Source organism: Sinocyclocheilus anshuiensis, unplaced genomic scaffold (genome assembly GCF_001515605.1).
Source record: "Sinocyclocheilus anshuiensis isolate Anshui unplaced genomic scaffold, SAMN03320099.WGS_v1.1 scaffold1003, whole genome shotgun sequence".
Taxonomy (NCBI): Eukaryota; Metazoa; Chordata; class Actinopteri; order Cypriniformes; family Cyprinidae; genus Sinocyclocheilus; species Sinocyclocheilus anshuiensis.
This window is the reverse complement of record NW_015542495.1, coordinates 1,898,086-1,912,786: the sequence shown is the minus strand read 5'-3', so window position 1 is coordinate 1,912,786 and position 14,701 is coordinate 1,898,086. Positions and strand designations below refer to the sequence as shown.

General features: G+C 38.3%; 1 protein-coding gene across 1 annotated transcript in view; it reads left to right on the top strand.

Moving 5' to 3' along the window:
- LOC107694189 (histone-lysine N-methyltransferase 2E-like) overlaps positions 1–14,701 on the top strand; it is a 39,751-nt gene that overhangs the window by 13,893 nt on the left and 11,157 nt on the right. Inside the window, exons 2-10 of the mRNA XM_016493826.1 lie at positions 2,895–3,079; positions 8,207–8,309; positions 8,438–8,697; positions 11,428–11,567; positions 12,942–13,120; positions 13,466–13,504; positions 13,605–13,805; positions 13,908–14,038; positions 14,116–14,251. Of these exons, the coding sequence (XP_016349312.1) occupies positions 3,009–3,079; positions 8,207–8,309; positions 8,438–8,697; positions 11,428–11,567; positions 12,942–13,120; positions 13,466–13,504; positions 13,605–13,805; positions 13,908–14,038; positions 14,116–14,251 (1,260 nt within the window). The 5' untranslated portion in view covers positions 2,895–3,008. The remainder of the gene's footprint in view (positions 1–2,894; positions 3,080–8,206; positions 8,310–8,437; positions 8,698–11,427; positions 11,568–12,941; positions 13,121–13,465; positions 13,505–13,604; positions 13,806–13,907; positions 14,039–14,115; positions 14,252–14,701) is intronic.

Here is a 14,701-nt window from a genome sequence, read left to right as displayed (position 1 = left end):
ACTTGCATTATCTTTGTGTAATATTAAAATTAGTTTGATGATCTGAATATTTTAAGTGTGACAAATATGCAAAAAATGTAAAACACAGGAAGGGAGCAAAAACCTTTTCACAGCATTGTACATACTAGTGTTGTCACGGTACCAAAATTTCAGTATTCGGTACCAATACCCGTGAAAATCCACGGTTCTCGGTACCAATTTCGGTACCAAAGCAAAACACAAAAACACGCTAATTTAAAAATTTGACTATACTTCATTTAATCCAAACTGTGTACATATTTAATTTTAAAGGGCTTTTAAAACCTTCTAGAGTTATTCAGACAAGAATAACAACTAACTCAGTTAGCTAAAAAATAAAAAAATGCCCAGAACTGCTTTTCTGACTGATATGACACAATGTTAACCATTTGTACATTCTCTAACACGCATATTTTAGATTCACAATTCATTTAAAAGCCTCTGGTAAGTAAAAATAGTAAATATCATCATGTCCTCCTGTTTTTTTAACCCTAATAAAAGTTATAGGAGCATTAAATAGTTCATAAAGAAACTTAATTCTAATGTTCATTATATTAGCGTTAGCCGCACTTATGCTAACGATTAACTACTCTAATAACAGCGATGTTCATTTCAATCCGACATTCAAATTAAAATATTGAATAATATTCATAACAGAAGCGGTGTTTCCCACAGACTTGAACTCTATTTGCAAATTCCTGGTACCGTAACGTTTTCATTTTTTTAGTACCGACTTGGTACCGAAATACCGGGTCTTTTGACAACACTAGTACATACATACTCTCTTTCTCACACACACATACACGCACATATATATATATATATATATATATTTTTTATTATTTTTTTTTTATTTAACTGAAGGCGAAGTCACTAGCACAATGCTAGTATTCCTCTATCCTGTTTTCTGTTTTGTAGCTGAACAGTCTTGCCAAAATCTAGGTTTCATCTGTAGACTGTATGTCCCAGCATCTGGCCCCTCCTCTAATCCCACTTATCACCACAACACACACACACACTTTAATTCCTTTGTCGCCACGCTGTTTGTTGTTCCAGGGGAAGTATGTCAGTGGGACATATTTAGCCCCTATGACCAGGATTAAAACGTTATTGCAAGGGCAGCCCCTGATTGGCTATTGCGGCTGCCTTTTGCTGTCCGTCAATGCCAGTTCCCTCCTTTATCCACAGAGCTGCTTCTCTTCGTCTCCATCTGCCAGACACATACAAAGCTTAATCATTCATCTTTCCATCCATCGTTTTTGTTTTTGCCTCCGCCATTTGCACACATTAAATCCTCTTGCAAGCAATGCAGCAACCACACGTCTCTGTGCACGCTCAGGATGAGTGGACATATATGGATGAGAGCGGAGAATGTAAAAGGCCGCCTCCATGTTGTATTTCCTCTCTCTCTCTCTTCCTCCTTCACTTCCAAGCATGCAACTGCGCCCCCTTGAGTCAATGCGGAGTCACTTCACCCTGTTTGTTGTTTCTGCAAAGGTCGAGCACTGTTATTGGACGCAGTTTTGCCACACAATCTTCACTTCCCCTCCCATGTCTTACAAAGGACATGTTCAAACACTGATTTTTTCTTTTTTTTTTCTTTTAGGGCTAGGGAAACTTTACCCAAACTAACGTGTTGAAGCACAAACCGATCTTTAGTAGTTTATCTATTAACTTTAAGTAACAAGTTATTTTATATATAGTTTTTCTGTTGATGTCTGCACAAATAATATTAGCTTTCAGGGCCAACCATGGCCTCATATTTGTTCTATGAATCATAGTTACTCTTTGAAAGGAGTCATATCCTGTTTACAATACTAGCTGTAATGACCCAGGTTTTGTAATATGTGCTCTGTAATAGGGCTGTCAAAAAAAATTCGCATTTCGAATATTCGTCAAATTCAAGATAAAAATCCACATTCGAATGCAAAAACGTTGCATTTGAATTTTAGGTGTGCATCAGGCAGCCTTATCAGTGGCACACAAGATGCGATGACCATGTAAGTGTCAATGCATTTTAATGCTTTTTTAGCCTATCCAGTTGAACCCACTAGATGCGGCGCTGCTACGTTGTTCATTCAAAATATTGCAGAAAAAGAGAACAATCAATGCGGAGATGATGTTGTTTACATCAAAACCGAAACCAAGCCGTTCACACAGAACGCATATTTATCACATTTTCTAGAGGGACATCTATCACCATTGCACTCGCGTCTCACACAAGAGAGCCGCATGTTTAGAAAGCTATGTAAAATTAATGCAAGTTCAACTTTTTAAAAAACATGTCTCAAGACTTTATGGCGGTTTTCCCCATCCCACTGCATCTCAAGTTTTTAAATGAAGAAAGTACTATTTGTGATTGGTTTTCGGTCCTTTGTATTAAACTATACATGCATGATGCTGTTTTGTTTCTAATTGTTTAAGCAACTTTAGTAATTATATAAGGTTTATAAACATTATTTTAAACATTATGCACTTTTTTCAAAGATAGTCGTGTTATTTTATTATGCTTTGAAGAAACGTGCATAATATTTTGCTCGATGCGCCCTCTTGTGGCCTCAGGAGAGAAACCAAAAACTTTTTTCCCCCTAACTGAAATTATGCCTTTTAAATTGGAAAACCAAAAACTTTTTTCCCCCTAACTGAAATTATGCCTTTTAAATTGGAATATAATTAGAATATTGATAATATTTAAGTAAAAAATTCGAATTTAGTTTTTCAGCCATTTTGACAGCCCTACCCTACATGTAGTGTCTATGAATGTGCCCCCGTCACGTTTTTATAGCTCTGTTTGTGTTATATCTTGAGTCTGGTGTAAAGTTGATTGTCAAACACTTAACAGTGATATTTCTCTCTTTCTCTCTGTGTTTTTGCAGGCCTTGTGGATGCACTTAGATGTGTGCAATGAGTGCTGTGGCTGACATGCCTCAGTGTTTTGGATTGCTGTGCTCTGGACTCAGTAGGACAAGAGACTCCCAGCACAGAACGTCATGAGCGTAGTCATCCCAGTAGGGGTGGGCACGGCCAACACCTCATACCTGGACATGGCTGCAGGCTCAGAGTGAGTTTCTCCGTTTCTGTCGTTGTCCTTTCATATTGACTCATCACTACCTTTTGTTTCATTTTGTTCATTTTCTGGTTGCATCAGCAGAGAGAAACGCATCTGTAGTCAGATTTTTCCACCAACCGCTTCCGTTCTCATCTATCTGCTTCTTTCTCATCAGAAACATGCTCTGCTGCTGTTGCTTCCACAGAAAAAAAAAAGATTTTTCTATAGAACATAAGTTATGTAGCTTTTCCAAACAATGGAAGTGAATGAGGACTGGAGCTGTCAAGCTCAAAAATTGACAGTAAAACACAATAAAAGTGATCGGTATGACTTGTGCACCAGCAAGTCTTCTGAAAGCATGTATTGCTTTGTGTGAGGAATTGAAAATTTAAAGAGTTATAAGTTTTGTATGCATTTTGTAAGGGGAAAAAAATTACACGTATATAGAGAGATAGATAGATACATATTTACATTTACATTTAGTCATTTAGCATATGCTTTTATCCAAAGCGACTTACAAAAGAGGACAAGAGAAGCAATCAAAACCAACAAAAGAGCAATAATGTAAGTGTTGTGACAAGTCTCAGTTAGCCTAAAGCAGTACACATAGCAAGTTTTTTTTTTATATATAATAAATAAAAAGAAAGCAATTAGATAGAATAGAAAAAGAATAGGGAACGCTAATGTTAGAGGGTCTTTTTGTAATAAAATAAAACCATTCAAAAGAATAGAGACTGCTAATGTTGGAGGCTCTTTTTTTCTTTTTAAAGAAAACAAGTAGTTCGAATAGAATTAGAATAGAGAATGAAAGTGTTAATGGGTCAAGTGTTTTTTGTTTTCTTTTTTGTTTTTAAATAAAAAAAGAAAAGTAGATTAAATAGAATTAGAATAGAGAGTGCTAGAGTTAGTTTCAAATGAAGATGGAAACACATCTCGTGTTTTTGTGTTTGTGTGTGTGTGTGTGTGTGTGTGTGTGTGATCTGGACGTTAACAGTAAACAGCTGCAAAGGTATTTCCAACTTTTTTTTTACCCCTAAGCAAAGAACAAAAAGAACTTCCCCTTGAGCTATTTATTTAAAAAAAAAAAAAAAGATTGAGCCAATGACACCATTTAAATTTATCCTGTCTACTGTCCCCATTAGAAAATGCTTAATAGCATTCAGAATAAATCTTTTTGTTTACAGTTCTGTATTTGTAGCATCAGTAAGCATGTCTTGCACAGTACTATTCATAAAATTTCTCCTACATCCTATTAGTTTCAGCGCAGAAAGCGCAGCTGTTAAAGGTCTAATAGATGGGACATCACGTGCCGCACAGCAGACCCCTCCCCTCTGCAGCATGCACTTGAATGAAAGCAGTGTGTTTCTCTTTAAATGTGGAGCTCTGTCCCATTGCCTCGTCACTTTGTGTTGCCATGGTGCTCTCCCTTGCACTGGGCAGGGTCTGTTGTCATGGCGACCGGCTGAGTGACAGCTGGGCCCTGGAGCTTAAGCCTGCTTAAGAGGCTGTGCTGCCGCGCAGCTTTACGCCCGTCTGGGTGTTAGTGTCTTTCGGGTGTCCTTACGCCTGTCTGTTACGCCAGATTTATTCCACAAGCTTTAGGAAAGATCTCCACCTGCTGCTAAACGAGAAACGCCACGTACAGAAAATAAATGTTACGTTGTTTATCTCTGGGTGGTCTACGCATCGCCAGATCTCATCCGAGCTTCTCCTACGTGGATTTTTGCTTGTTCCTGACATTACTCCTCAGTCAGGGTCAGCCCACCCTAGGCCTGCGGCAGAGGTTGCCATGGTTACCAGGCATTGTGCATCACCGTGATGTCAACAGACAGTCCGTTAAAATGCCATTGGACCCGAAACGGCTGCTGTATTCCCTCTAAACCTCATCTAGCCCTAGATGGACACTGCTTTGTGCTTTGAGTGATTTCATGTCTATGCATGTAATGTAACTCTTTCTGTGCCCTATCTGTCGCCCCACTCTCTCTCAACAGGTGTGTATGTGTGTGAATTGTCTGTTCTATATTAAGCTGTCTCTGGAGTGGTGGGCTATGATTAGCACATGCATTCCCGTTACATTTAATTGGAGCTTCAATTACATCACCACACATGCTGTCCTCTGTCTCTTCCATCTCTCATGTGTTTTCTCTCTGTGATCAGTTTTTTTTTTTTTTGGTGTGCTGCGATGTTATTTCCATATTAAGGTTGTTATTTAATTATGGCATTTAACCGCAAAACATTCATTCCGATTAATAATTCCAATTCCACAATTCCAGTTATTTCACAATTCTGACGCACCACACTCCTCAACTCCTGACCACGCAGTAATTGGTCCTGTTTATATCTTTTTATTTTTTCTATATAAACAAAAGCATATATTGAAATTAAACATGTTATATTCTATGTAAAAATGTATGAAATATATAAATAATACATAATATATCATATATGGTTAATATGTATCTGTTTTTAACTACACAATGTCAACTGTCGGCAACTACATTGTTTTAAATTTTACAAGCCTTAAGGTCCTTGCACACTGAGCCCGAAATTCTCGCCCGAATTTTTTGCACATCAAAAAATAAATACGACCTCACGTTTACACACTGCCTCCGAAACCTTCGTCTGTCATAAACAAATTCAGATTGGGTTAAATTTTTTGCTTTTTTCGCATCCGTAGCAAGCATTTTGAGAGGTGTTTTGACAATTCAGAGCCACCGTACAAGCAAACAGTATCGCTAGCAAAGCATCAGACTGACATCCTGAAGTAAACTTTGAATAGCTCGGGATAAGGAGGTGGAACTCTCCTTCCTCTCTATTTATTATAATAGTAAGTACATGTAACGTGTAACAAGGACACCTTAAAATAAAGTATTTCCTTTCGGACTTGGTGTTCAAGGACCTTTACACTGTGTCCTAACGAGCCTCAACAATGATATATGACAAGCATTTTTGTACAATATTAATTTGGGTTTAAATATATTGTTTGCGTGACTTAATGAATAATGAAAGCGACAATGGATAATTTCCCTCAGATCTTGAAAATTAACTAAAGGAAAAAGAACTGGTCAAACTGTGAACTTTTTGTTGAGTGTATTCCAAGACAAAGATTCTATCAGTCATTGAGTATGTATTTTGAATAATGTTAAAATTGTTTAATTTCTATTTATTAGAATATATAACCAACTGTTTCAATGCAAGTATGAGACAGTAGTGAGCTTGCAGAGAGAGGCCTCGCTTGCTCTTCCAATTGGCTGTGATTTGTGATTGATTTTGTCGTGTCTTGTAGAATTGTCATGTCTAGTGTGTGGACAAAAAATCTTATCGCGTTGGGACTGGTTCGGACCAGGTGTTAAAGGTAAAGTGTGTAATTTGTGCACTGATTCGTCACCAAACAATATTTTGAGAAGACTGACTTTTAGCTGTCAATGTATTTTGAAATTTCAGAGGAGAAAGTTATTACACAGGACAGTAACAGTTTGAGGTTCATTTCAAATTACACACGGAGTAATGCAAATGTTTGCGAACCATTAACAAAACAAAATGTCATAATTATTTTATGTGATCAAAATAATGTTGCGTTTTAATGCTGCATTTATGGGTAATCTTTTTTTTCTTTTTTCTTTTTTTTTTTCAATCGGTCAAACCCCTCTCTGCATTTGCACCTACTCAAACACCTTCTCTCTGTCTCCTTTTGACTCGCTGCCTATTTAAAGTCCTCCTCCTAACCTTGCTGAGAGAGGCAACTGTTTTTTCGTAAAGACACTGTAGTTTGTCACTGATGCTCAGGAAATCCCCCGGCTTGTCACCTGTCCTGCATTGATAATCTTATCGCTAAAACCACACCGCAACATAAAAGCATCAATAAAACCTGCTAATCATTTATCGCCTGCCTGGAAGGGCCATTTCTTCATAAGAGCTCTTGTTCTCATTTGACTTGTGTGTGTCTCAAGGGTCCGCCCCTCAGCAGTTCACACACTTTCACTTTGACAGTTGGGCTGCAAAGCGCCAACTGAATCAGGAAGTGTGAACGTGAGGTAGGGACAGACAGCACGAGGTGAATGTGACGAGAAGGCCAGCAGGTACAGATTTTCTCTTCGCTTGCAGTAAGACATGATTAAGAGGAAAGTGGGAATACAGCAAAAACAGGGGGAAAAAAACAAATACAGAGCGGTTTGTCATGCTGCTTGTGCTGTTTACGCTGCAGACACTTTGATTTATGGTAGGTTTAGAACCATTTTTATAGATAATACAGTTTTTTTTTTTAAGGACTACGGTATATTTTGAAGTATATATGTGCTTGTTTTTGTGTCGTCTCACGTGTTGAAAACAGCACTTGCTTTCTTCGTGTGCACGAGTGTAGTAGTAATATGCAAATTACCCTGTAACTGTTGTTTATGTGAGTGCATTGGTGTTAGGTTAAGCGTGTAATCTGTTTCTGTACTATTATCAGAGTGGCTGCGTGACCTTGACACAGTTTTTGTGTGCAAATAATTACTGTTATGTTTATATATACGATTATAAATCTGCCTGGAATGGTCCATTTTACTCCGTGTCCTTTCTGCCAACGAAACTTGGCATTAAGTGCTCTTTTGCAGCCAATTTTATACGCAAAAAAACTTCTGCCATTTCTGGTTTTACTCTAAATCTTCTTCCATTCATTTCCTTCGCTTCTAATAACACGTGGAAGCGAGGGCTCTTTCGTTGGGCATGTTTGTGTGGTCCAGATAGGGATTGGGGTTTGTGACAGACTACATTGTGAGATTACAGAGAAGTGTGATCCTGTTATTTCACTTTGTACAAGCCTTGTCCCGCCAGCTGAGGGCATGACAGGACACACACACACACGTGTGTACAGATAGCAAGTCACTACTAAGGTCTGTCGTGTTCTGTGTCATGCTAAAATATGTAATGACTGGTGCAAACACAACCGTTGATTCGTTGGTGAATAAACTAAACTTCTCCTTGCAACCCAGCAAGCTTTGTTAATCTTCGATCTTCCTTTCCCTATTGTTTCACTGCTGTCAAACCTGTTTCTTTTTTTTTTGTATGCTTAAAAAACACGCCTTGTCAGACTTGTTCCTCATTCTGGCCTCTCTCTCTCTCTTTTTTTTTCCCTGTGTGTTTGTGTGTATGGAGTAGACCAGAATCTGTGGAGGCGAGCTCTGTGGTAGTTGAGAAGTCCAGCTACCCTCACCAGATTTACAGCAGCGGCTCCCACGGCTACTTCGGTCTGCCTTACGCCGTGAGTATCGTCCCCCAGCAAAACACGCCACACTCCTTCCTGCAATTACATTGTTGACCTGCTTATCTGCATTCTGTGTTATCTGATCATGCTTTCGCTTCACGACTTTCTAATGGTTCCTCCTCCAGGACCACAATTATGGGGCGCGACCCCCACCCACCCCGCCGGCGTCCCCGCCTCCCTCGGTGCTGATCCGGCCGGACGAGGGTCTGTTTGTGTCCGGGGGCCGGCCAGGCGAGAACTTGTTCGTGCCGGGCGGGCAGGACGAGGCGTCGCGTGGTACCACGCTCAGCACCTCGGAAGACGGCAGCTACGGTGCTGACATCACACGCTGCATTTGCGGCTTCACCCATGACGATGGCTACATGATCTGCTGCGACAACTGCAGGTGGGATCACACACTTCGACATGTTCAAACTATGTCTACATGTGTAATTACAGCATTCATGGCTGTGCTTCAAAACCTATCTGTCATAAGCTGTTTAAAATGCTTTATATATCTGGAGCTTATTAGTTCTTGAGATGAGGCCTGGTTTAAAGGGATAGTTCAACCAAAAATGAAAATTCTATCATTAATTGCTCACCCTCGTGTCGTTCCAAACCCGTAAGACCTTCGTTCATCTTCGGAACACAAATTAAGATATTTTTGTTGAAATCCGAGAGCTTTCTGACCTGCATAGACAGCAACACAACTGCAATGTACTTTTTTTAAAGAAAACAAAAATAACAATTTATTTACCGTCTTTCGCCATTTTGGAGAGTACCACGATGCATGCACGTGCTTTCCCCAGAATGTAATCAATGTAATCAGCGTTGTTTACGTTCAGGAGAAAGTGCGCACATGCTGTACGTAAACAAAGCTGATTACTTTCTGTGCAGGGTCAGAGAGCTCTCAGATTTCATCAAAAATATCTTAATTTGTGTTCTGAAGATGAACAAAGGTCTTACGGTTTTGGAACGACATGGAGGTTATTGGAATTATTGACAGAATTTTCATTTTTGGGTGAACTAACCCTTTAAAGAACCATGTGTAGTACAACCGGTGGGTCCTAGACAGAGTCAGACATTAAGATGGCAAAGATGCCACTAAGAGTGACAAAGGTGTCACAGATGTGTGTAATTTAGTGTTTTAATGTAATATTTGATATAAAAAAATATATTTTCTAGGTATTAGAGATAGTGGTTGACCGATATATATCGCCAAGGCCGATATTTGGCATTTTTCAAATATCGGCATCAGCCAATAAGTTTTTCTGTTTGGCCGATGCGTTTCGACTTTTATTTTGACGGCGCTGAGAACGGCAGCACCTGAACACACAGTGCTCACATTCTCCCTCTTGTTCGCTATCGTCGTTAACAGTTCTGTCCACGGACAGAAGTCTATCTAATAATCAGGTAGAACTGTTAAACAAAGGAATTAAAATGTATACAAAAAAGTATTATAACGATTGCTTTTATATTGTTAGTAATAGAAAGGCAAACATTATAATACTTTCTCGTTTGCCGTCAGCATTCAGCAAATACGCATTTACATAATTTAAACAAATCTTTGAATGACTAATGAACATCTAATTTCAAAAGGCTTGCAAACTTAGTCGAATCCAGCTGTGAGATCTTGTGAAGTGTGCATTTGTATCCTGCATGATCGCGTGTACTCTGCATGATGGTCGGTCCGTGCAAATTAAATACAGACATTTTCACTGTGTGCTGTATGTAAAATGAGTGTTACCTGGGCTTTATTTGAAAAAATGTGATTCCCAATGCACACAAACTTCCCAGAATACTGAGTGCCCTTTTACAATGTTTGCTTCCTTTTTAAGTATATTTTTATTAAATATTTGTTTATTTGTGAAAAATACTTTGTCATTTAAAGTATTAGCATGTTTATTTTACACATTTATTTTTTAATCCATTTTCAAATGATTTCAAATTTCTTAAATATTTATCGGCTTTATATCGGCCATCGGCCACCCTGCTTTCCAAGATATCGGCATCGGCTGTCAAAAAAACAGTATCGATCGACCACTAATTAGAGACCTGTATCTGTCAAAAATTGTCTAAAAGGGCATAGATGCCCCAGATATGCTCTCAGATGTAGGGTAAAAATGTCTGTGCTATACTTATATGGCGCAAGGACACTTTAAATTCAACAAAAGTGATAAAGATATTTATAATGCTACACAACATTTCTAATTTCAAGTAAATGCTATTATTTCTATTTATCTAACAGTCTTTGAAAAAATGTATCACTGTTTTGACCAAAATATTAAGAAATATTTCTTAAGCACCAAATCAGCATTAGAATGATTTCTGAAGAATAGTAATGAGTACGGATGCTGAAAACTTAGCTTTGGATTACAGGAATAAATTACATTTTAAAATGTATTAAGAGAGAAAACAGTTCTTTTAAATTATAATAAAATGTGAAAAATGTAAAATTTGTACTGTATTCTTGATAAAGACAAATATTAAAAAACATTAAAAAATGTATTAAAAATCTTATCAGTCCCAAACTTTTGAACAGTAGTTTATGTACTATTAAAATATTAATTTTTGCAAAATATTATGTTTTATATTTTGGACAATTCTTTTCTTGATAGTTCAGAGCTATGTAATCTAACATAATGACCAGCCCTTATTTTAAATGCATTTAAAAAAAAAAAAAGTTTTACATTTTGTTCATTATTTCCAGCTACTTTGTATATTGATGTTGATTTTATTTTATGGCTAATAAAAATTGTCAATGTAATTGGATGTATTTTTACAAAGACAAAAAATTCAAGCTCAAGTATTTTTTTAAGAACAATGTTTATTTTGGTTGTAGCTTTATCTGTTAAAATACTACAGATAATTTTTTTTTCCAGCATTACCCGTTTTTTGTTCTCTAAACAGTGGCATTAATGTTTGCTGGGATAGGATCCCATTCTTTGTTTATGAGATTAGCACTGCCGACAAGACATGTAACAGTGCTGGGAATTCAGTGTGTAGATGAAAACTTACAGTTGATTGAATGTTTAAATAGTAGGATCTGTCAGTCCCTTTGTTCACAGTCAAATAATACAGAAGAATCAAAATAATTGAAGCCATTTCTCCTCATTCATAACTCTTTGTGTATTAGTGTGTGGCAGCACATAGACTGCATGGGGATCGACCGGCAGCACATTCCCGAGACCTACCTGTGTGAACGCTGTCAGCCACGCACCCTGGACCGAGAGCACGCCATCCTGCTGCAAACCAGGAAGAGAGAGAACATGTCTGGTGAGTTTTTTTTTTTTTTCATGCATACACACAAACAAACACACCTATAGACATGGTCAACCTCTCCCAAAGCAGCAATGCCACTGCTGCTTTTTCCCACAGTTCAGCTGCAGATGAGCATCTTTAGAGTCTGAAGACTTTACACAATACAGGATCATGAGCTTTTGTATAATGTGAAATGTATTCCTGACCTTCCTGTAATCTATGCTGGCAATTCTATAAGAAGCTCTGCTTGTAGTGATGTCAATAATTGCTAGAGATTTCTTAAGGTTGGAAATATCTGAGCTCTCGGCCTCTTGGTACATCTTAAGGCCTTTCCACACTGAACGCGAAAAAGCAAAACGAATATCGGACGCGATGACGCACTGGAATAAAACAACAGATTTCTATGGATGCTTCCACATAGACCACGAACATTCGGGCACCGAAAATGCAAATGTTTTTTTTTCGAACCAGTCCGACGAATCTTTTCAGTTTCGCAAAGTGAAAACACGGGCCGTCCAATAAGATTTGAGCTAGGATCACTTGACCGGAGCAGCTGCTGTTGCACAAAAAAGCAAGAGTGGTGGCGCTGTTTCGAAAACCAGTGCAAACAAACACAGAAGAAGAGTATCCCGGATAAGAGAAGAGAGTGGAAGCTCAGTTCTTGTTGTCGTTGGTATTTGAGAACAGATTTATTCTCACATGTTCTTTATACAGAATAACATTTCTAATTATTCTCCACTGAATCACGCGATCTGGAGAGCACCGTCCGTTTTCTTCCGCGTGCGCGAGTGTTATGAGTCAAAATGCGTTCACTCTTTTTCTACACATGAAATATGAAAGCAAGTAGACATACACATGAAATATGAAATCAAATAGACATGATTATGACGATATATTTTCTGTATGTGTTTTGTATGCATCTCACGATATTTTAATAGCAATGTTTATGACAAATATTAGCAGTGTAGCATTATTAAACATACAAAGAGTGCATGTGTCTGCTTATTAATCAAAATCAACTATAGATCACAACTGGAAGTTATTACAAGCACTCAATGGTAGTTTAAAGTGGGTAAGCAAATACTTTAATAATCACCTAGCGTGCAGGCGTGAATTAGCAGAAGGTGAACAATCGTTTTGCATTCGGTGTGAAAGCACCATTCGTCGGCAATTCGCTTTGCTTTTTCGCATCGCGCTCAGTGTGGAAAGGCCTTTAGATGCTTTACAACTGCAGCTTGAGTCAATGTCAAAGTGCACTTTGAGGACAATAGTGTCTGTTCAAACTACAGTTACTTTATATTTATGGTTAAGGGGTAAATATCAATTGTATTATGATGGTTAAGGTGGTAAATTCAGTGTAAAAGCTCATGTAAATGTCTATTGTTGCAGACGGGGACACCAGTGCTACAGAAAGCGGGGATGAGGTTCCACTAGAGTTGTACACAGCGTTTCAGCACACCCCCACCAGCATCACACTCACAACAGCACGTCTCGGCAACAAACAGGCTGATAAGAAACGAAAGAAGAGTGGAGAAAAGGAGCCCCCAGCTACAGCCAGGGCCAAGAAGGTCTGAATCACACAACAAACACTTCTAGTAAATGTAAACGGGACTTCAAAAATGAAAAAATGAATGACTTAAAAAAAAAAAAATAATAATAATAAATAAAAGTTTTTCTCTCAGAAGATTTTGTGTAGAAAGTCCAAAGTAACAGTATTTATTTGAAGCAGAAAACTTTTGTTGCATTAGAAATGTCTTTACTGTCACTTTTGATCAATTTAATGCAGTCATGTGTTTTGTTTTGCTTTTTGTTGTCTATTTGAATATTGTTTATAAATGTCATGGAACCAAAATCAGTTATTTCACCTGCTTTGAAACATACAAGTCTGATTTCTGCTTGTTTTTGTCTTTCAGTCATTCCGTGAAGGCTCTAGAAAATCATCTAGAGTAAAGGTGGGGTACTCTGGAGCTATCCAAATTTACCCCCCCGAATAACTATTCGTATGTGTGTTACGCATGCTTACGCTGCTTGTTTTCCATCTTCTATCCTCAGGGCTCAGCTCCCGAGTGTGAGCCGACAGATCCTCCCTCTCTTTGGGAGAATAAGATGAAGTCGTGGATGGAGCGCTATGAGGAAGCCAGCAGTAACCAGTACAGTGAAGAAGTACGGATACTGCTAAGAGTAAAAGAAGCCAGAGATGGCAAAACGCTGGCCTACAATACACACACTGCAGCCTTCAAACCACCCGTAGAGGTATAATACTCATATTCTAATTCCACCAGAATATTGGTCTGCATTTCTGGTGCGCTGTTTGTGGCTTTGTACGTCATGCTCATTGTGACTTTTTCCTCCCAGAGTCACGTACAGAAGAACAAGCGCATTCTTAAGGCTGTTCGGGACTTGGCTGCCGATTCGCTCATAATCGAGTACAGGGGGAAGGTCATGCTACGACAGCAATTTGAAGCCAATGGTTACTTCTTTAAGAGGTACTTGAAAAGACACTTTGTGCTTTTGAGCATTAATTTTGGTTCCCCGTTTTTGTTTATAACGTTTTTATTCGCAGGCCATACCCTTTTGTATTGTTCTACTCTAAGTTTGACGGTTTGGAAATGTGTGTGGACGCACGGAGCTTCGGAAACGAGGCCCGATTCATTCGTCGCTCCTGCACTCCCAACGCTGAGGTGCGGCACGTAATCGAGGACGGCATGCTGCATTTATACATTTACTCTCTGAGGTCCATCTCCAAGGGGAGTGAGATCACCATTGGCTTTGATTATGACTACGGCAGCTGGTAAGAACACGCACTAGGGCTGAGTATCACTGATGTAATGACATCTGAAATGTTTATTCTAGTGCTGTCAAACGATTCATCGCGATTAATCCCATCCAAAATAAACGTTTTTGTTTACAGAATATGTGTGTGCTGTGTATATTTATTATGTATATATAAATACACACACATGCAGGTATATATTTTGAAAATATTTACATGTATATATTTATATTCATATAATTTATATTATATATAAATATTAGTGCTGCCAAACGATTAATCGCGATTAACCGAATCCAAAATAAAACTTTTTCTTTACATAATATATATGTTTGTACTGTGTATATTTATTATGTATGTAAATACAAACATGTGC